General features: G+C 41.0%; 1 protein-coding gene across 2 annotated transcripts in view; it reads right to left on the bottom strand.

Annotated features, from left to right (window-relative positions):
• Positions 1–729: 729 nt before the first annotated feature.
• The window catches only part of KCTD16 (potassium channel tetramerization domain containing 16), a 333749-nt gene continuing 311174 nt past the window's right edge, over positions 730–23304 (bottom strand). For both annotated transcript variants that reach the window (XM_081504973.1, XM_081504974.1), the window contains one exon: positions 730–4622. In XM_081504973.1, the coding sequence (XP_081361099.1) occupies positions 4168–4622 (455 nt within the window). In that variant the 3' untranslated portion in view covers positions 730–4167. The remainder of the gene's footprint in view (positions 4623–23304) is intronic.

Genomic DNA, 23304 nt, shown 5'->3' with positions numbered 1-23304 from the left:
AACAATACCAAGACATTAAGAGAGAAACGGCCCATGCTGACCCTATAACCCAGCATGCAAACTGGCAAAAACATTTATCTGTCATAGTCATGGGGGAAAATAACTCTCATCCTTTTTCCTCTGAAAATTGCTATGTCACGTGGAGGCTGACAAAGGATTCTTCCTAAAAGTGTGTAGAGTCTTAACTCTAGGCAAGATAATCCAGATGACCAAGACTAGTCAAGTCATACTGCATGATAGAAAGTGCCAGAAAATACCAGCGTTTAAGTGCTCTGGGTTAAACCACTATGATAAATACAAAGTTGAAAAGTTGAAATTGTAACAGAGAAAAATATATGAGAATCAAACTTTGTCTCCCATTTTGGGAGTTGGTGTCAAGTAGCAAAACACCATGTATGCCTTTTCTTTGTCTCACTGCAGCCTGTTTTGCTAGGTACCAACAAAGCAATAATCAGAGAGGAATCTAACCCTGAGAAGCAAAGTTTATCCAGAAGCTCAAGCAGTGGCAACTAAGAGGACCCAGAGTGAACAGTACACATCCGTGCTATGGGTAAAGGTGTCTGTGAATCAAGCAAGCAAGGTGCCTGTGAATCAAGCAAGGCCAATGAAAAAAAATGAAAAATTTCCTGTTAGCTCCCCTTTTATACATGTGCCCTGCCTCACATGAATCAGTTGGGAGTAGACATATTATAGCAATGGAGGAATAAAGAACAAAGGGAACACTTAGGATTTGTGCATTGTTCCCCTTTTATTGTAATTCACCATGCATGCATTTCCAGGAAGATAACTGTGTCTATAAGTACAAAGGATAACATCACTGCGTATTTTGGAAGCCACTTTGTTGTTTTACGGCCACATCTCAATGCAATTTTTTTTCTTAGCAGAGAAAGGGAGAGCACACTACCACCGTGATCCAATAGTTTTATTTTCCTATCTTCCCCCTTTCCTGCTGAACACAGATCACTCCCTTTTTGATAGTGGGTCAGAGGACTTTGTAAATATAGTTCTGACTTCAGAAGACCCATATACCATAGAGAATGACCTCCACAAGCTCACTGGATTTTAGCATGGCAGAATTTTCCAAGGTCTCTGTGCATATGATTACTCATTCATTTGACCCATTTGATGCTACTAGTCTCTTCAAATCAGCCTTTGACCTCACCAGTATTCAAGAAGCAAACCATACATATTGTTCTGTCCAGAAATGAATTAAACATTCTTGAAATGATTTTAAGTTTGAGAAAATGAATGTGACACATGGTGCAGGGCCACTATAGCATTTAATCTTCTAATTCACTTACCCAGAATTCATTTCCAGTGTTGCAGGCCACAAAGCCCTCACTTCAACTCCACTTGAACTAGGACTGAAGATGTGCATGGACCTGGTGCCTCTGCAGAGACTTTTACTGACCAGATCTACAAATCTGCCTGCAATGCAGGAGACCCGGGTTCAATACCTGGGTCGGGAAGATCCCCTGGAGAAAGGAACAGTCACCCACTCCAGTATTCTTGCCTGGAAAATTCCATGGACAAAGGAGCCTGGCGGGCTACAGTCCATGGGGTCACAAAGAGTTGGACATGACTGAATCACTAACTTTCACTGTTATTTCCATATCAACAACCACACAAATGAACACTTTGTTGCTGTTTCAGCTATGTGAACTATTTGGTTTGAGCTGACCCCGATTTAAAATGTTATTATTACTTTAAACAGATTTGCCACCGCTGGTTTTGTTTTCTGGGGGTATAAAGACAGCCTAAACAGAAAAAAAAAAAAAATGACAGGTCAAAGAACAGAGAAATGCCATCAACATTTTCTTTGCAATGTTTCATTTCCTATTTAAAGTACATACGTTGTAGGAATAGTGAGTTGATGGCCATCTTACTAGTTCTCCAATTCTTACTAGTGTGTTTCTATCTTGAAGCCATTACAATCAGATCTGAAATTTCAGAAAGTTGGGACTCTGGCCATTTTAGTTAGACCCCCAACTCTTTGACAGAACTTCCTGTAGGACCATAAGAATCATTTGGGCAAAGTGAGTTTGGGGATATTTTCACCAAATTCAACTTCTTGACCCATTAAGTTCTATGATCCTTTGTAGATTCTTCTATTACCAATATGACCAATGTGAAATGGTATAAAGAAACATTGAAAACAGTAAAGACATACTGGTAGGCTGTACCAAGCTTTGTTGTAGTTAAGATCAAATGTCTGCTGATACACTAATGTATGAAAAAACGGCACTTAAATTCATAAATATAATTGCCTTACAACACAACTCCCCAAATGATCTTTTTTCACTTTAGCAAAATTGTTAGGTCCATTTGAACAGGACAAGAAAACATTGGCTGAGTCTGTTGCCCAGGTGTGAAGGTAAGAACTAACAAAAATTCAGAAAACTATCCATATGTTAATGGACACTAATAACAGGCATCAAGACACACCTCTTACATAATAATGTGCATCAGTGAAAGATTTCAAAAAGAGGCAATGGGTCACTATGTCTCCCTCCCATAGACATCATCCAGTTGCCTTTATTACCTGGGGTACATATACACATACCCACACCGACAAAACTAAAAAAAAAAAAAATTAGGAGTGCTTGGCACACAATTAAGGATGGAAAAAAATATTTTTTCAGTTCCCACTGAAATGCATGAGGAATGCTGAAAGTCAAATCTTGCCCTTTAATCTTCATTTACCACAAATCTATGAAAAAACTATGAGAACATTAATAGAATACAGAGTCACATGGATGGATGGCTATTAACAGGTTTTTTTTTTTTTGGTTGTGTCCATACAGGTCAAGGATGTAAACAAGAAAGACCGTTTAGAAAGCCCAACTCTTAATTTCAGAGCTTCAATTATCTAGTTTGGTTGTTCAAAGACATCAGAGAAGTGAGAGCCAAATTCTAGTATGGACACAGCCAAATCCCAGATCCCAAAGGCAAACAAAACTGGCTACAAGGAAGTAACAGTGAAGCACTGTAGCTTTAAACAGTTATGAGAGATGATTAGGGGATGTGTGAAACACAATTTCCCCTTAAAACAAAAGGCCGGACCCTTATTCAAGCACTGTGTGTTGTTCTTACTGCCACAACTACACAGGAATGCAGAGAACTTAACGTGGAGTGGAGTACGTGGGAAGGTCACACCATTAAAACACGGCCAGCAAGGACTCTGAAAACATTGAGAGAAGGAAGGTAATTCAGCTCAGGGTAGAGAAGGCTGAATTGGGGTCATTTTGCAGTAATTTTTGATGTTTGGGTTTTTTAAAATACAAAGAATGTGTGACTAGCTCTTCTCACCTTCTCCTAGTGCTGAGAAAGAGCAGTGCAGTAAAATGGAGCCTGAGGGTGTTCATTTCCAAATAAGGAAGACAATTTGCTGATGATGGGGGTTATTAGATGTAAGTAAATGTTGCCAAGAGAGGCTCAGAAATCTTCCCAGGAGGGTTTTAAGAAAAGAGCAGAGGCTCCTGTGGCTGAAGGACTCTAAGAGGGCGCTGCTGGGGGCAGGAGCAACCCCTTAGGAGGCCCAGGCCCTGGGGTCATGTGCTCTGTGTGTATATACATACTTGGTTGTGCTTCTGCTGCACAAATACTCATGCATACGGAGTCAATATAAACTGGCACATAATCGATTTGAGTGAAAAGTCATATAAATCTGCCATTTCCCCCCCCCATTGCCCCATAAACAAAAGGAAAAAGGAAAATTTAAAAATCCAAACCTATGGCATTGGGCCAAATCACTACCATAATTTTCCTTCAAAGGAGGGAGGTAGAAGAGGAGAGGAAAACCCAGTTTGGGATAAATGATTCCCAAGGCCTCTCAGCTATTCTTATGTAGCTGGCTCTCTATAGATAAGATACTCAGCACATGGGACCAAGTTAACAAACAAACAAAGAACCAAAAAAAAAAAAAAAAGAGAGAGAGAGAGAGAGAATTTCTTATACTTCCACATCTGGAAAGAAATCTACCCTGTGGATTGACATGTTAAGGTGAACTAGGTAAACAGGCAGTAGTAGATCAATGGGCTATTGTGTTCTAACAAATGTGTATTGTTAGTTGTTGTTTTCTCTTTTCAAATACGGATTTCTTTCAGGAGGTTTATTTCAAAACGGTGACACGCTCTTCTTCTCCCACCCCCACCCCCTCACCCGCCCCTATAGATGATACTTCCGTAAAAGTTCAGATTGCCAAGGGTGTTTTCTCTCTGGGAACCTATCTGGAATTTTGATCTTTAGGAAATCCTGGATGCATTTCTCCAGCTCTTCCTCAATTGACAGCTTTTCCTTAACAACTTTTTTTTTGCTACTCATGTTCGACTCCCTGGAGCCGGAAGTCAGAGTCCGGAGCAGGTCACTTTTCCGTCGCATCTCTGACTGCTGGATCAGCTGGACGGGGCCCTTCTTGATGGGACGGTCCAGAGTCTGGATGTTGGTCTGGCGTGTCACGGGCCCACAGATGACTGTCTCCTGGGGAGAGCTGGCCTCAGATTGGCTGTCGCAGCTGGAGGTGGAGAGGTCATTGCAGGAGGTGCCACTCTCTCCTTCTTTGTCACCCTTGCCGTTCTTGCAGCAGCAATCACAGTGCGAAGATGACCACCTGGAAGGCTCACCTGCAAAGAAGCACAGGACCCAAGGAGTGAATGTCAGGCAGCTCAGCTTGGAGTCGCAGCACTGCATATCAACACACACACAAGCATCCACAACCATGTCTTTAGAAGAAACAGGACGGCACACAGAATGGGTTGCAACAGGAGTACCCAGCAGCCAAGTTCACTGAGAGAAGGAAGTTAATAATGGTAAGCTGCATAAGAGGAAATACACTCTAATGCATCAGTCCATGGAGTCGATAGTTACTCAGCTACACCATCACTAACTTTGTTACCTTGGCAGACCATTTAATTCTCAAAGCTTCCGTTTCCTTATCTGTGAGAGGAAGATAATAATTTCCCTATTTTCAAGAGCTGAAGGGTAGAATTAGATAAGGTAAGTGAAATTCTCTGGGAGATAGTGAAGGACAGGGAAGCCTGGCATGCTGCAGTTCATGGGGTTGCAAAGAGTTGGACGTGATTGAGCGACTGAACAACAAACAACAACAAAAATGAAATTCTTAATGCAATGTATGGCACACAATAAGCACTCAATAAATGCTAACTGACTTTACTGTGGCTGATGTTAAGCCCTAATCCTATGCCCCATGTTACTGCAGTCAGATAAACAGGGAGATTCTAGAAGAGTGGAATGACAGCTACCAGTCAGGGAGGGCTTACTTTGTACAAACCTACATGTAAGTTCTTCGCACCCATTAACACACTACACCCTCATGACAATTCTAAGACGTCAGTATCTCCATCCCTAGTTTCCACATAAAGAAACTAAAGACTTTAGAATTTTAGAAACTTGCTGTAGGATTTCCCCAGTGGTCCAGTGGTTAAGTATCTGCCTGCCAATGTAAAGGACACAGGTTCGATCCCTACTCCAAGAAGATTCCACATGTGATGGGGTAACTAAGCCATGTGTCACAACCACTGAAGCCCATGCACTCTGGAGCCTGTGCTCAGCAATCAGAGAAGCCACTGCAATGAGAAGCCCACAAAGCATAACCAGAGAGTGGCCCCTGCTCTTGGCAACTAGAAGAAGCCCTTGCACAGCAACGAAGACCTAGCTGCAGCTCCCCAAAAAGAAATTTGCCATAGTTAGTACAAAGCTATACAATTTGTAAATGGCAGAGCTGGGATTTGAAAACAGGTCTCCCAAATACTATAACTAATCTGTTAAAGTCATGCTTCTCTTTCAAAACAATTTTCAAAGTATCACTTCTCTCTGAAGTCCTTGTTCACCTATCCTCAGAAATAGTTGTCAATTTTTCCTCTGAGTTATGATCTTCCCTTGTAAGTGCCTCTATTATTACACATATCACATTTTGTTATAGTTCTTTTCTACCTTAGGCATCTCAGCTATTATACCATGAGCACCCTGAGGCAGACACAGTGAAGAGTTCATTGTTGTCATCCCAGAAAAGGCTCAAGAGTGCATAAATTCAATAATTCAATAATTATTATTATCCTAATAATAATTCTGAAATACCTTGATCCAGCCATACCTGAAGCTAGGCCTTTCAATGAGGTTTCACTTATATGATCCACTACATTATATTTAAGCCAGTGTGAATTCCTCTCTCCCTGTTTCCCTGAGTCTTGATTCATAGCAGTACATTCAGCTATTTAAAGCAGAGCCATTTTTCAGATACTCAGTTGGTAGCTGCCTAAACTAGGAAATCCAGAGTCACTGCACAAAGCAATTTCCTGAGCATAAGTCACTGCTCTAAGCCTTCCAGTCTCTACATAGCCACAGTCTTCTTGGAGTCATAAACCTAATACTGTTTACTGATCAGATGTTATACACTGGGCACTTCATATAGTTCATTGCACTAACGCTGTGAAAAAATTAAAAGGAAATCAATCCCGTTTATGATGCTAATATTAAGGGCAAAGATAATGTGGTACATTTATATGTTTTAAAAGGGATCCAGTTTCGATTTCAACTATATCTTATTCTCATAAATAATGAGTCACGTGATAATAAGATCCCACTTTGTTATCATTTCTAATGTGTCAAAGTAGAGAAACCTTAGGATAGAAACTATTAGGAAGGTTATATCCTGTCATCTTTTACAATGTCTGCCCTCTACATATCTAAAAGATTTAAACATTTTTCCCCAGGGATAGTAAAAAAGAAAGTCCCTATAAATCACAATGCCAAAAGGATCTCTAATATATATTCGCTCTTCTGTACTACTTTTCAAATGTGACTGAATATTCATTGTATTTATATACCCATTAAATAAAAATGCAACAATCCAATTAGCCAGAAGGAATCACCACAGCAGTAATGTCCTAGTTATCACAGGCTATTACAAATAAATATCTTCCATGCAACAGAGAAACTGTTCAATATGTGCCAGCTGGTGACTGAAAGTATCAGCAATAAAAAATGGTTTCTGTCTGCCAGCCCAGATTCTGAGGAGAATGTTTTTTTCTCCTTCAGAAGGTAGAATTTGCCTCTGCTTCTCCAAACCTGGCCATCCTTATACTAATATGATTCCATGGAGAAATGGTTCCAATGACTTGGGTCAAGGAAAAGTAATCACCCCAACCCAGGGCTGATCTAGTTTGATCTTTCTTGAGGAAAGTTCAGAAACTAAACAAAGCCTTAAAAGAAGAAAGAAAAGGAATAGGAGAAAGACAGAAAAGAGAAGAAAAAGATGTGCTAGAATACACCTGCCTATAACCTTAAAACAAGATAAAATATTTTGGCCATAAACCCTCCTGAATCAGTAGAAATACAAGCCTGGGGGACATGCCTGGTGGCCCAGTGATTAAGACTTGACCTTCCGAAGCAAGGGGTGCAGGTTTGATCCCTGGTTGGGGAGCTAAGCTCCCATGTGCCTTGTGGCCAAAACACTAAAACATAAAACAGAAATACTATTGTAACAAATTCAATAAATATTTTAAAAATGGTCCACATCAAAAAAAAAAAAAAAAAAGAACAGGCCTGTATTTCTCCATCCAAGAGTTACCTTCCCCTGAAAGTCTTTCTATTCAATGGACTTGGAGGAGAACCTGAGGCTTTTCTGAAAGGCAGTTTAACAACACGAACACCAACATGTGAGTGAGTCCTGTGTGCTCATGTGGAAAACTGCATGCAGCCCTCCACGACCCGTCAAAGCCAAGATCCTGGCACGGATGCATTATTTCTGCCCTGAACTGCTGGGATCATCGTGGATTTAAATGTCAGTTGGGATCCACCAGATTCCAGGCAAAGAGAAGTATTACTTTCCACTAATTCTAGGCACTATCACTATTAAAGGGAAATTAAACAGATTAATTTTAGTGGAGCCTGTAATACTTCCACATGTTTCAATATTTTATGAGCACATCTGAATGTTTTACTGCTTTGGAAAGGTAATTCATAAGATGGCTTCTGAAGTCTATATATTAGGTTGAAATGGAGGAAGAAGATGGTATTAATACAGTCCAGTTAGAAGTGCAGTCTGAAGGGTCATTATAAAATCTGAAAAATAATCAGATGTGAGAAGAGAACCATGCTGTTTCTTTTTTCTTTTGCTTACCCCCTTCCCAAGAATTTAACCACAGCAGACAGAAGATTTAAACCAGAACACAGAAAACCCTTTCACCCTTGCAGTTCCACTGACATAAGCTTACCTGTTCTGGAAAGAGTAAAAGGGTCTGTGAAAGGTCAATTCTACATCAAGGTATTCTAGAACCCTTCCCATTATAGCAAATTATGATCTCCTAAATACCTTGGAGTATGGACAGACGTTCGTGACATTGTACAGGAGACAGGGATCAAGAAAATCCCCATGGAAAAGAAATGCAAAAAAGCAAAATGGCTGTCTGAGGAGGCATTACAGATAGCTGGGAAGAGAAGAGAAGCGAAAAGCAAAGGAGAAAAGGAAAGATATTCTCATCTGAATGCAGAGTTCCAAAGAATAGCAAGGAGAGATAAGAAAGCCTTCCTCAGCGATCAGTGCAAACAAATAGAGGAAAACAACAGATTGGGAAAGACTAGAGACCTCTTCAAGAAAATTAGAGATACCAAAGGAACATTTCATGCAAAGATAGGCTCGATAAACGACAGAAATGGTATGGACCTAACAGAAGCAGAAGATATTAAGAAGACGTGGCAAGAATACACAGAAGAACTGTACAAAAAAGATCTTCACGAACCAGATAATCACGATGGTGTGATCACTCACCTAGAGCCAGACATCCTGGAATGTGAAGTCAAGTGGGCCTTAGAAAGCATCACTACGAACAAAGCTAGTGGAGGTGATGGAATTCCAGTTGAGCTATTTCAAATCCTCAAAGGTGATGCTGTGAAAGTGCTGCACTCAATATGCCAGCAAATTTGGAAAACTCAGCAGTGGCCACAGGACTGGAAAAGGTCAGTTTTCGTTCCGATCCCAAAGAAAGGCAATACCAAAGAATGCTCAAACTACCGCACAATTGCACTCATCTCACATGCTAGTAAAGTAATGCTCAAAATTCTCCAAGCCAGGCTTCAGCAATACGTGAACCGTGAACTTCCAGATGTTCAAGCTGGTCTTAGAAAAGGCAGAGGAACCAGAGATCAAATTGCCAATATCCGCTGGATCATCGAAAAAGCAAGAGAGTTCCAGAAAAACATCTATTTCTGCTTTATTGACTATGCCAAAGCCTTTGACTGTGTGGATCACAAGAAACTGTGGAAAATTCTGAAAGAGATGGGAATACCAGACCATCTGACCTGTCTCTTGAGAAACCTGTATGCAGGTCAGGAAGCAACAGTTAGAACTGGACATGGAACAACAGACTGGTTCCAAATAGGAAAAGGAGTACGTCAAGGCTGTATATTGTCACCCTGCTTATTTAACTTCTATGCAGAGTACATCATGAGAAACGCTGGGCTGGAAGAAACACAAGCTGGAATCAAGATTTCCGGGAGAAATATCAATAACCTCAGATATGCGGATGACACCACCCTTATGGCAGAAAGTGAAGAAGAACTAAAGAGCCTCTTGATGAAGGTGAAGGAGGAGAGTGAAAAAGTTGGCTTAAAGCTCAATATTCAGAAAACTAAGATCATGGAATCTGGTCCCATCACTCCATGGGAAATAGATGGGGAAACAGTGGAAACAGTGTCAGACTTTACTTTTTTGGGCTCCAGAATCACTGCTGATGGTGACTGCAGCCATGAAATTAAAAGATGCTTACTCCTTGGAAGGAAGGTTATGGCCAACCTAGATAGCATGTTTAAAAGCAGAGACATTACTTTGCCAACAAAAGTCCGTCTAGTCAAGACCATGGTTTTTCCAGTGGTCATGTATGGATGTGAGAGTTGGACGGTGAAGAAAGCTGAGCGCCGCAGAATTGATGCTTTTGAACTGTGGTGTTGGAGAAGACTCTTGAGAGTCCCTTGGACTGCAAGGAGATCCAATCAATCCATCCTAAAAGAGATCAATCCTGGGTGTTCATTGGAAGGTCTGATGTTGAAGCTGAAGCTCCAATACTTTGGCGACCTCATGCGAAGGGTTGACTCATTGGAAAAGACCCTAATGCTGGGTAGGATTGGGGGCGGGAGGAGAAGGGGACGACAGAGGATGAGATGGTTGGATGGCATCACCGACTCGATGAACATGGGTTTGGGTAGACTCCGGGAGTTGGTGATGGACAGAGAGGCCTGGCGTGCTGCAATTCATGGGGTCGCAGAGAGTCGAGCGACTGAACGGAACTGAACTGAAATACCTTGGTACTTCAAATTACAACATACTTTTGCTCCCAATTTGCTGAGGTTTCAATACTGGCTGGAATAATTCTCTCCATTTGAGGAGAAAATAGGTTACAATTGATTAGTCAGACATAGGGAGAAAATCATTTCATTCCCAGAAAAGTCTCATTTGTTGATATTAAAACAATAAAATATCTGCAGCCTTTTGGGGGTATATTAACTAGTTTCTGGTCAAAGAGCCTAATAGCTCTTCCTTATCTTTAAATAAACCACTGCTGAATTTGTTGGACATCATTTTTGCTGCCTGGCACATAATAGAGGCTTGATAAACGTTTGATGATTAAATGAATGAGTCAAATACATGTGTTGAATTATAACAAGTTGATAACACAGTAGATAGATTGCAGGCTCCAGAGTCAGGCTCTGCAATATGTCAGCTTGGATCAACTACTTTACCTCTCTGAGCCTTAGTTTCATCTTCTGAAAAGTAAGGTTAGTAATAGTATCTTCCTCATAAGCGACTTCATTTTCACTTTTCACTTTCACGCATTGGAGAAGGAAATGGCAACCCACTCCAGTGTTCTTGCCTGGAGAATCCCAGGGAAGGTGGAGCCTGGTGGGCTGCCATCTATGGGGTTGCACAGAGTCGGACACGACTGAAGCGACTTAGCAGCAGCAGCAGCATAAGGGTTTTAGGAAAATTAAATGAGATAATTAAGGTAAAAGCGTTTCATGGTTTGTGGCACCCAATCCACACTTTGACCAGTGTACACATTCATTCTGCTAGAAGCCAGAAATTGATCCACATAAACAAAACAAATCAGGAGCTTGTTAGATATGATGATTATGTTTCTACTAACATGCTATACAACCAATTTTTCAGTCTGGCTGGAGCATCATGTTAGGATGAACACTAATGCTATAACTGGACTTTTCAGGAAAATGTACACTGAGCATATCGTAATGTCTGATTTTGTTTGGGAGTGGAGAGCAACCATGAGCACATATAGTGTCTGGCACATACTATGAGACCAGGGGATAATTTTGGAAAGAAGGTTCCTTTACAGTGCAGTGCTTAGAATTTCATAAATGGATGAAACTTCCAGGATAAAAATTTACTCTAGGACACATCAAATAAATTTGAGCCCAGAGGCATTTGTAGTTGGGATTAAATGGGAGGGGCAGGAAACTCAATAGAGTCCTTAAACACTAAATCTTCCAGCATTTTACAACTTGGACAAATTGAGGACCAATCAAGAAAATTAAATGAGTGGACTTGGTCCCTCTCCACTATAGCCCTGAGTCCTTATTGACAAAAAAGGAATAAAAGAGGAAAGACTACAGAGTCTTTCTCCTCTACGAAAAATTCAAACCGAGCTGAGTGAATCACAACTTAGCAAACTCACAAAGTGCTTATGCATTTTTAAAAGAGGAGCTCTGCAATCTACCCACACTTCAAATCCTCCACCTGCTAATGATTGTGAACACAATGCACATCATTTACAGCAACAGCTGGGAAAACTGCTTCTCCCTGTCTTCTCTGTCAATGATGTAGGAGCCTGCCAGTCTGGGAGCTAGGTGGCCAGATTTAATTTATCGAGGCTGCTGAAACACTTTCTCGGTATCCTGGTTGAAAAGTCAATAATGCCCAAACTGATGTTTTTATAATTCTGCTAACCTTGGAAAAGATATTGCACAGTGGAGATTGGGAATAGACAGACTGTGCAAGCACCTGAGAAAAATACATCTTCCATCTTGACAATCTTCATTTCTTGCTTGTGGTTGACCTTTTCTGCACACGGACATTTGGCCTTGGAGGGACCCAGCTGGGGATCCTCATTAAGATGAGGTAAGTCTGGGAAAGAGCAGACAGTGAAACCATCCATGCATCTGTCACGGCCAGTCAGGAAAACAGATGTTCCACCTGTTACCTTAAGAGGGAAAATTTAATATAAGGAATTGGTCAAACAGATGTTGGAAGGGTCAAAGATGGTGACTGCAAGAGGCAGCTACCATTCTTAGGACCAAGGAGGCAAATAAAAGAGATAGGGTCACTAGAACCAAGATGTTGGCAACAGGCATCCTGTGGGAGGTGGGACCCAGGCATGTGAGAAGGGCACCCTCCCTGCTGCTGGTCATGGTATCAGAAGGGGCCTGGCTCCGGGATTGAAGAAAAAAAAACAAAAACAAAGCTGAGAACTAGAACCAACTCCTTCTGGGGGAAATACAAGCTGGACTGATTCTGATGAGCAGAAAGCAGGCAAGGAGTCCTTCTTCTCCTGCTGTATTACCGTCTTCCTCTATGTCCCCTACAGACAGAACCTAACAGGAAGCCAGCTGAACCCATGAAAAGAGTGGTTAACTGAATCATAACCTCAGCATAGCAGAGAGGGGTGGGTTTGAAGCCCAGAGACAACAGCTAAATAACAGCACACTCACCCCTCCGGAGAAGGAAATGGCAACCCACTCCAGTACTCTTGCCTGGAAAATCCCATGGACAGAGGAGCCTGGTAGGCTGCAGTCCGTGGGTTCGCTAAGGGTCGGACACGACTAAGCGACTTCACTTTCACTTTTCCCTTTCATGCACTGGAGAAGGAAATGGCAACCCACTCCAGTATTCTTGCCTGGAAAATCCTAGGGACGGCAGAGCCTGGTGGGCTGCCGTCTATAAGGTCGCACAGAGTCGGACACGACTGAAGCGACTTAGCAGTAGCAGTAGTAGCACCCCTCCAGGGATTCAACAGAAAAGACAGACACTCTCTCGACCTGCTGGACCATGACTGCAGATGGAGGAGTTAGGGAATAGAAGTGAAGAACCATCATTGCCATTCAGCCACCCAGCTGCCCTTGTTATACATTCCTAAGGGTTTTGCATGGGCTCATCCATCACAACTTATTTTTCTGATATTCACCTGTTAAGCTCTTTTTTGACCATTCCTTTCTCAGAGCACCTTACCTATCCATCCTCCAGCCCAATTTAAGCCAGTCCCAACTTCCAGCCTGTTTCTTTTACATCCACCACGATGTGTAACTATGGATGTGTTTTTAGGTTGGATTAATGCCAATTTTCCTGTGTTTTAAAGCCTGGCTTTGTTCCTTCCTGAATTCTAATGCACACTCCAGGGCACATACACACTGGGCTTTCAGGGCAGTAGATGCTCAGAAAATACTTGCATGAAAATGAACAGGAGAGGAAATGGATGATGTGTACAGAAACTAATTTTTGGTTTAGAGTATTTGTGAGAGGCAGTAAACCTTCCACCACACACAAAAAAAGATAGAAAAATATGACACGCAAAATGGAAAACTTTAGTCATTTCACTAGACATTTATACACATGTAACAAAAGCATAATGAAGAAGGAAATGGCAAACCACTCCAGTGTTCTTGCCTGGAGAATCCCAGGGACGGCGGAGCCTGATGGGCTGCCATCTGTGGGGTCGCGCAGAGTCGGACACGACTGAGGCAACTTAGCAGCAGCAGCAGCAACAAAAGCATAAAATGGGCTGATCAACAGAGATAACGGCAAAATCCACCCAGGACATATATTTTTTAATTGATCATCACTCATACTTACTTATTAATATCCAAAAAATCCCTAAAGGCATTAAACAACTTCAGTAAAAACTTTCTTAACCACTCAGCTATGGTCTCTAGTCACATAATTTTCTACTTTGGTGATGCCGAAATACCCGCCTAGCTCAGGTTTTTCACCTGTGAAGTTTCTCTCTGAATAAAGCAATGCAGTGATGTGTATAAGCTTTAGTCCTGAACTTTAACTTTCTGGCTGACTGCGTTGTTCTTTCAAGTGTTCCTTGATGACACACTTATTTCACATTTTCCCAGGTTCTTGTTTTCTTTCCTTTTATTGCATTTCTTCCTCTTAGTCTCAGCATTTTTCAGCTAAGACTCTACTGAATTACTCCTGTCCCTAAAGTCCTTACTTGCCTATTTCCTAGAGAGTTCGGTGGCCCATCTGATCTCTTTTCCCACTGTGTCCTCTTCATCCTGGCTACTTGCTTTTATATTTTTATTCACCAGTTTTCATAAACTTGAACAATTCCCCCGAATAATAAATTTCACTACAACTCCTCTCAATCAGTATCTCAGAGTATTTCATCTAATGAAACGTACATGAAATTATTACCAGATTTGTATGCCCCCCACCTTCCAGTAAAAATATCCATCCTTTCCTTTAGAGAGCTTCCTTTCCCTATTCCATCCTGAAGGAACTGTCAACCATGGTGCCATGTCTAGCCACAAGGGGAAGACAAATGGACCATCTGTGAAACAGCCATCTCCCAACTGTAGTGGGTGATTCAGGCATGGTCATGTGAGCCAAGCTGAGTGAATCAGAGTCCCCACTGGGACTGTTCTGCGTGCGGGAACTTACAAGTACTATCTGCCTTATGATTTGGGATGTGCCAAACTGGGAGGATGTGAGTTCACTGGCCATCTTCCTTACCAGCTGGAGGGGAGTTCATGCATGAAGAAGCCAAGCAGACAGGCAAAGCTAAGAAACGGTCAAGAGACAGAGCCCAACATCTAGCAGTATCACACACTGGCCTCATTCCTATAATTTTATAAGCCAAGAAATTCTCTTTTGGCTTAATCTAGTAGAGTTAATTTTGCATTACTTACAATAAGAATCTTGAACACTTGATCAAACTCATGTAATCACACTCAATATCTGTCTAGTTTACTTTTGTCATCCTCTGAGTCTGTCTAGTTAAAGCTATGGTTTTTCCAGTAGTCATGTATGGATGTGAGAGTTGGGACTATAAAGAAAGCTGAGAGCCAAAGAATTGATGCTTTCAAATTGTGGTGTTGGAGAAGACTCTTGAGAGTCCCTTGAACTGCAGGGAGCTCCAACCAGTCCATCCGAAAGGAAATCAGTCCTGAACATTCATTGGAAGGGCTGATGCTGAAGCTGAAACTCCAATTCTTTGGCCACCTGATGTGAAGAACCAACTTATTAGAAAAGACCCTGATGCTGGGAAAGATTGAAGGTGGGAGGAGAAGGGGACGACAGAGGATGAGATGATTGGATGGCATCACCGACACAATGGACATGAGTTTGAGTAAGCTCCGTGAGTTGGTGGTGGACAGGGAAGCCTGGAGTGCTGCAGTCCATGGTGTCACAAAGAGTCGGACATGACCGAGCTATTGAACTGACTGAGCACTTGTACCATTCTAGCACTAATATTACTCTAGGGTGCAAGTATGACTACTTTCTAAGCTACTTTGTAAGCTACCTGTTTCTTTTCTGGATTCACAGCCCTTTCGCTATGCTAGTCCCAACAAATTTGACTAACATTGTCATGAAACATACTAAGACAATGCTGCTTCCTGTTATACATAATTATTCCCACAGTGAATGACAATATCTGTCCCTCCAAAACCAGAAACTTAACATAATAATAGATGTCATTTACTGAGGACACTTACCAGCCTAGCATTGCGCTTAGCACTTCACATAATCTAATCTTCACAACAGCTCTACCAGGTGGATGCGATTCTCCTGCCTTTTTATGGAAGAGGAAACTACAGCTCAAAGTGGTTACTTATCCCAGCCAAAGTTAGAGTTTACAAGCGACAGATTAAGAATTCAAATACAGATCTCTGCTAGTACAAAGTCTCTGCTCTTTTTGGTGGATACATTATTCAATATCTACTTAAGAAATTTAAAAATACCAATAGACCAAAAAGATTAAAGTGTGGACTTTAAGACATAATAATCCCAGTGACTCCAACTCTTCAGTAACTTTAAAAAGTAATCAACTTTGGAGAAATGTCTGTTTAGTTCTTTGGCCCATTTTTTGATCGGGTCGTTTATTTTTCGGGAATACAGCTGCAGAAGTTGCTTGTATATTTTTGAGATTAATTGTTTGTCTGTTGCTTCATTTGCTATTATTTTCTCCCATTCTGAAGGCTGTCTTTTCACCTTGTTTATAGTTTCCTTTGTTGTGCAAAAGCTTTTAATTTTAATTAGGTCCCATTTGTTTATTTTTGCTTTTATTTCCAATATTCTGGGAGGTGGGTCATGGAGGATCCTGCTGTGATTTATGTCGGAGAGTGTTTTGCCTATGTTTTCCTCTAGGAGTTTTATTGTTTCTGGTCTTACGTTTAGATCTTTAATCCATTTTGAGTTTATTTTTGTGTACGGTGTTAGGAAGTGTTCTAGTTTCATTCTTTTACAAGTGGTTGACCAGTTTTCCCAGCACCACTTGTTAAAGAGATTGTCTTTTCTCCATTGTATATTCTTGCCTCCTTTGTCGAAGATAAGGTGAGACATACAGATGGCTAACAAACACATGAAAAGATGCTCAACATCACTCATTATTAGAGAAATGCAAATCAAAACCACAATGAGGTATCATTTCACACCAGTCAGAATGGCTGCTATCCAAAAGTCTACAAGCAGTAAATGCTGGAGAGGGTGTGGAGAAAAGGGAACCCTCTTACACTGTTGGTGGGAATGCAAACTAGTACAGCCACTATGGAGAACAGTGTGGAGATTCCTTAAAAAACTGGGAATAGAACTGCCATATGACCCAGCAATCCCACTGCTGGGCATATACACCGAGGAAACCAGAATTGAAAGAGACGCGGGTACCCCAATGTTCATCGCAGCACTGTTTACAATAGCCAGGACATGGAAGCAACCTAGATGTCCATCAGCAGACGAATGGATAAGGAAGCTGTGGTACATATACACAATGGAATATTACTCAGCCATTAAAAAAAATACATTTGAATCGGTTCTACTGAGATGGATGAAACTGGAGCCCATTATACAGAGTGAAGTAAGCCAGAAAGAAAAACAACAATACAGTATACTAATGCATATATATGGAATTTGAAAGATGGTAACGATAACCCTATATGCGAGACAGAATAAGAGACACAGATGCATGGAACAATTTTATGGACTCTGAGGGAGAAGGTGAGGGTGGGACGTTCTGGGAGAATGGCATTGAGACATGTGTATTGTCATATGTGAAACAGAGCACCATTCCATGTTCGATGCATGTGACAAGGGCTCAGGGCCGGGGCAATGGGATGATCCAGAAGGATGGGATGGGGAGGGAGGTGGGTGGGGGGTCCGGGAAGGGGAACACATGTAAACCCATGGCTGATTCATGTCAATGTATGGCAAAAACTATTACAATATTGTAAAGTAATTAGCCCCCAACTAAAATAAATAAATTTATATAAAAAAAAAAAAGTAATCAACTGACTAAATAACTTGAAAGTCCAGGTTTTCGTAGGTTTTTTATCATTTTATCTATATAAGAAACCTCATCTCCCTTTTTCAAGTTCACTGGAGAAAACTGAAAATAACTAAATGAAGGATGAAGAGTTCTGGTCCTTTTCTGATATGTGGGGTATGTTGCCCCCCTCCATAAGTCTTTTGTTCTACCCAGGTTGCCGTGGTAGCAGTCAACAGTGTTTGAAGCATGCATTTAATTAGCACAAGAAAAAAGCCCTTTGCCAGTTAATTAAGATTTCATATTTACTAATACGGCTTAATATATTTTCAATAACCAACCAATATGATACCTCCTCAAAGTGCGGAAATCAAAACATAACAATCTATGGCTTATTGGCAAACGCAGGCATAAATTCCTGTTGATTCTTCTGGTAAAAGAAAAAATAGCCAAATTAACCCAGAGCAGTTTTTCAAGAGCCAGAGTGTCCTGGGAATTTTTCAAGAATCACAGATAAAAGAACTGTTTTAGAACAGGGGTCACCAGCCTCCAGGATCTAATGCCTGATGATCTGAAGTGGAGCTAATGTAATAATAATAGAAACAGTGTGCAATAAATGTAATGCTCTTGAATTATTCCAAAACAATTACTCCCTCACCCCTGGTCCAAGAAAAAATTGTCTTCCATGAAATTGATCCCTGGTGCCAAAAAGGTTGGGGACTGCTGTCTTAGAACATTTATAAGTCATAAGCTGCTTTGAAGTTGGAGTTAACCAGAAAACTTTGGATGGTGAGAACAACAGCCATGAAAAGGTCAATTAGGATGTGGTTCAAAACTCACTATGGACAGGCCTGGACAGAATCATAGAGCACAAGACCTAGAAGGGACCTGTTTAGAGGCCACTGAGCACCCCTGTTTTACAATGAGGAGAGAGAAAGATGCCTAACTATAGTGTCAGGACCCAGCTCCTGAGCCCTGTCTGGGACCCTGACAGGGAAACAGCTGGAAGGGTGTGGAGTTATGGAGGCAAAGTCAGACCCAAGTGGGGAGGTTTTCATTTCTGAACAGTCCATCATCTGGGAAAGAAAAGCTCTCAGGAAGAGTCCATTACTGAGTACAGTGAAGATTAACATAAGACAGAGCAGTTTGAAGAAAGCAGATTCCTCTAACATGACCACATGTCTAAGAGAGACAGAGATAGACAGACAGACAGACATTAAGTGATGATGACATTGACCTCCGCTGGCACCTACCTATGCTGTACACAGGGCTGGGCACTTTACTTGCATCATCTCTTTGAGCCCTCACAACCAGTGAAGAGAGTTAGGGAATCATAATGCCGAATTCCCACCTTCCTGGGGGTAAGAGGAGATGAGTGGGGACCAAACTTCCCCAGTTCCAGGGAGGCTGAAATTCATCATACAGGTTTACTCAGAATCAGCATCTAAAAGGTCTGTTTTTAAACTGCATACACCCTTGATGGAAGACTGAGTCTGACACCTTCGTGTGAATTAGTTTATCACAATGCTTGGACCTGACAGAGGAAGCCTGGAAACTCACAATAGTGAGTGACTCCTGGCAAATGACATTAATGAATTGTGAGCTCTGACCACATGTCAGGTGTGAGTGCCAAGTGCTTTACAAACATTTGTATTTTATGCTAGCAACACCACCAAGGAAGACTTTCTCCAACTCGGTACTACTGATGTTTGAGCTGGATAATTCTCTGCTGCAGGTGCTGTCTCTTACATTGTATGATGTGCAGAAGCATCCCTGGCCTCTCCCCACTAGTTATCAGTAGCATCGCCGCTCCTCTCTCAACACAACTAAAATCACCTCCAGCTGAGAACCATTGCTCTACAGTAAGTATAATTCCTATTTGGTTGATGAGGACACTAGATTTCATAACTGTTGACTAATTTACCCATGAGTCCCAAAGCTAATAAAAGATGAAACCAGGAATTGATATTTGGCAGATCTGACTCCAAGGCCAAGGCCTGTTCTATCAGTATATCATGGTGCTTCAGTGAAATGATGTCTTTTTGAAAAAGGAGCTTCTTGGGCAGGGATCTAACCATTCCATTCACTCCAAGTTCCAAAAGAAGACCAGTGAAAGGAAATGGAGTTGCCCTTTCACTTTTTATAACATGAAAAGAGCACCTTATTCTCACCAGGCTATCTTCAGATGATAATGGAAAAGAAAGATTTATAGAATTTAGCGGCTCTGCCTGAACACGTATCTCTGCCAATTGGCCACTGATTAATTACTCTTCTTTTAAGTAGGAATTCAAAATGAGACAAAGGTGGCTTTAACCTGGGATTTTCCCATATAGCCACAGCCTATGTTCCTATCATGTAATAAAAATAGACAACATTAAATTGAATGTTTACTACACACCAGGTGCTGTTTTGCACTTTGCCTGCAGAATCTCATTAGAGATTCACAGCATTCCTATGAAGTGAGCTCTACTGTCATTCACATTTTACAGAAAAGTGAACTGAGAAACGGAGAAGGCAATGGCACCCCACTCCAGTACTCTTGCCTGGAAAATCCCATGGACGGAGGAGCTTGGTAGGCTGCAGTCCATGGGGTCGCAGAGTCGGACATGACTGAGCGACTTCACTTTCACTTTTCCCTTTCATGCACTGGAGAAGGAAATGGCAACCCACTCCAGTATTCTTGCCTGGAGAATCCCAGGGACGGCGGAGCCTGGTGGGCTGCTGTCTATGGGGTCGCACAGAGTCGGACACGACTGAAGTGACTTCGCAGCAGCAGAACTGAGAAACAGAGAGGTTAAGCAACTAAAATAAAGTCTTTAAGAGAAGAGGTGTGATGCAGATTAACACAATCTGATCCCAGAATTTCCATAATGAGGTAGGTAGGAAAGCATAGTGGTTCAGAAACTGGGATTTAGAGTCAAACAAACAGGAATAGGGCACAACTCTGCTGTTGACTATAAGTTTTTTCACCTGAAAATGTTGGAAATACCAATACTGCCCTGGTAGGAGGATGAGAATTAAATGATATTTGTCTCCAGCATGATCACAGTGCCTAGAATATATTTAATACCCATTGAAAAAATTTTTTAAAAGATAACTACTTTGATACCCAAATTGATAATGTTCATATCAATCACAGTTGTAAAATATTTAAAAGGCAATTTCAATAAAGATACTTTCATAGGTAATCTATGTGTGGGTTTTTTTCTGCTTTTCTTTCAATAAACAGTCTACCCAAAGCCCATCTCCATATTACTTTACCAATATTTTTACTTTCTATTCTCATGGGCTATCAGACAAAGTATTGACTTATTTGCATAATTGATAATACTTAGGAAAGCACTGCTGATGAACATATCGATTCATATAGAGCTTTTCCTCCTCTTTATTCTGAAGCTAGGATTGTCATAGGTGACCTGCCATGATTCTAAAGGCAACAAAAATTCCTAAAAGAAGGGGTAAACTGTGCACTGTGATGATAGTTCACTATTATTCCTTTATATATGATTTGCCTATTTGTTAAATCATTTTAATTACACATAAATGCACAACTTCAAAAGATTTCTCACCCTTCTTTTAGGGAGAAAAATCTTTCATTGTGAAGCCCACCATTACTTTTACAGTTAATTCACTTAGATAGTCAAGTGGTTTGACAGATCCATCCAATAAGCAATGAACACAATGGAGTGCTACCAACATAAATTAGCACTAATGATTTCCAGGGTGACATTATTGTCACCTTGTACATTGTTACCCTGTTTATTTAATTTCTATGCAGAGTACATCATGTGAAATGCTGGGCTGAATGAATCACAAGCTGGAATCAAGATTGCTGGGAGAAATATCAACAACCTCAGATATGCAGATGATACCACTCTAAAGGCAGAAAGTGAAGAGGAACTAAAGAGCCTCTTGATGAAGATGAAAGAAGAGAGTGAAAAAGCTGGCTTGAAATTCAACATTCAAAAAACTAAGATCATGGCACCCAGTCCTATCACTTCATGGCATATAGAAGGGGGGAAAGTGGAAGCAGCAACATTTTATTTTCTTGGGCTCCAAAATCACTGCAGATGGAGACTGCAGCCATGAAATTAAGAGACATTTGTTCCTTGGAAGGAAAACCATGACAAATCTAGATAGTGTATCAAAAAGTAGAGACATCACTTTGCCAACAATGGTCTGTATAGTCAGAGCTATGGTTTTTCCAGTACTCATGTACAGATATGAGAATTGGACCATGCAGAAGGCTGAGCACTGAAGAATTGATGCTTTTGAATTGTGGTGCTGGAGAAAACACTTGAGATTCCCTTGGACTGCAAGCAGATCAAACCAGTCAATCCTAAAGGAAATAAACCCTGAATATTCATTAGAAGGACTGATGCTAAAGCTCCTATACTTTGGCCACCTGACATGAAGAGCTGACTCATTGGAAAAGACCCTGATGCTGGGAAAGATTGAAGGCAAAAGGAAAAGAGGGCAGCAGAGAATGAGATGGTTAGACAGCATCACTGACTCAATGGAAATCAATTTAAGCAAACTCTGGGAGGCACTGGTTATAGCAAACACCCTCTTCCAACAACACAAGGACGTCACCAGATGGTCAATACCAAAATCAGATTGATTATATTCTTTGCAGCCAAAGATGGAGAAGTTCTATATAGTCAGCAAAAATAAGACTGGGAGCTGACTATGGCTCAGATCATTAACTCCTTATTCCCAAATTCAGACTTAAATTGAAGAAAGTAAGGAAAACCACTAGACCATTCAGGTATGACCTAAATCAAACCACTTACGATTATACAGTGGAAGTGAGAGACAGAGTCAAGGGATTAGGTCTGATAGACAGAGTGCCTGAAGAACTAGGGACAGAGGTTTGTGACATTGTACAGGAGGCAGTGATCAAGACCCATCCCCAAGAAAAAGAAATGCAAAAAGGCAAAATGGTTGTCTGAGGAGGCCTTAAAAATAGCTATGAAAACAAGAAATGCTAAAGACAAAGGAGAAAAGGAAAGATACATTTGAATGCAGAGTTCCAAAAAATAGCAAGGAGAGATAAGAAAGACTTCCTCAGTGATCAATGCAAAGAAACAGAGGAAAACAATAGAATGGGAAAGACTAGAGAGCTTTTCAAGAAAATTAGAGATACATTGCTAATACATTTCTAATGTTCAAGGGAACATTTCATGCAAAGATGAACACAATAAAGGATAGAACTGGTACAGACCTAACAGAAGCAGAAGATATTAAAAAGAGGTGGCAAGAATACACAGCAGAACTATACAAAAAAGATCTTCATGACCCAGATAATCTCGATGGTGTGATTACTCACCTAGAGACAGACATCCTGGAATGTGAAGTCTAGTGTGCCTTAGGAAACATCCCTACGAACAAAGCTAGTGGAGGTGATGGAATTCCAGTTGAGTTATTTCAAATCCTAAAAGATGATGCTGTGAAGATGCAATATGCCAGCAAATTTGGAAAACTCAGCAGTGGCCACAGGACTGGAAAAGGTCAGTTTTCATTCCAATCCCAAAGAAAGGCAATGCCAAAAATTGTTCAAACTACCACACAACTGCACTCATCTCACACACTAGCAAAGTAATGCTCAAAATTCTCCAAGCCAGGCTTCAACAGTATGTGAACAGTGAACTTCCAGATGTTCAAGCTGGATTTAGAAAAGGCAGAGGAACCAGAGATCAAATTGCCATCATCCACTGGGTCATCAAAAAAGCAAGAGAGTTCCAGAAAAACATCTACTTTTGCTTTATTGACTATGCCAAAGCCTTTGACTGTG

Source organism: Giraffa tippelskirchi, chromosome 6 (assembly GCF_054371585.1).
Source record: "Giraffa tippelskirchi isolate mGirTip1 chromosome 6, T2T-mGirTip1v1.2.pri, whole genome shotgun sequence".
NCBI classification, from domain to species: Eukaryota; Metazoa; Chordata; class Mammalia; order Artiodactyla; family Giraffidae; genus Giraffa; species Giraffa tippelskirchi.
This window is presented reverse-complemented; position numbering and strand designations above follow the sequence as displayed.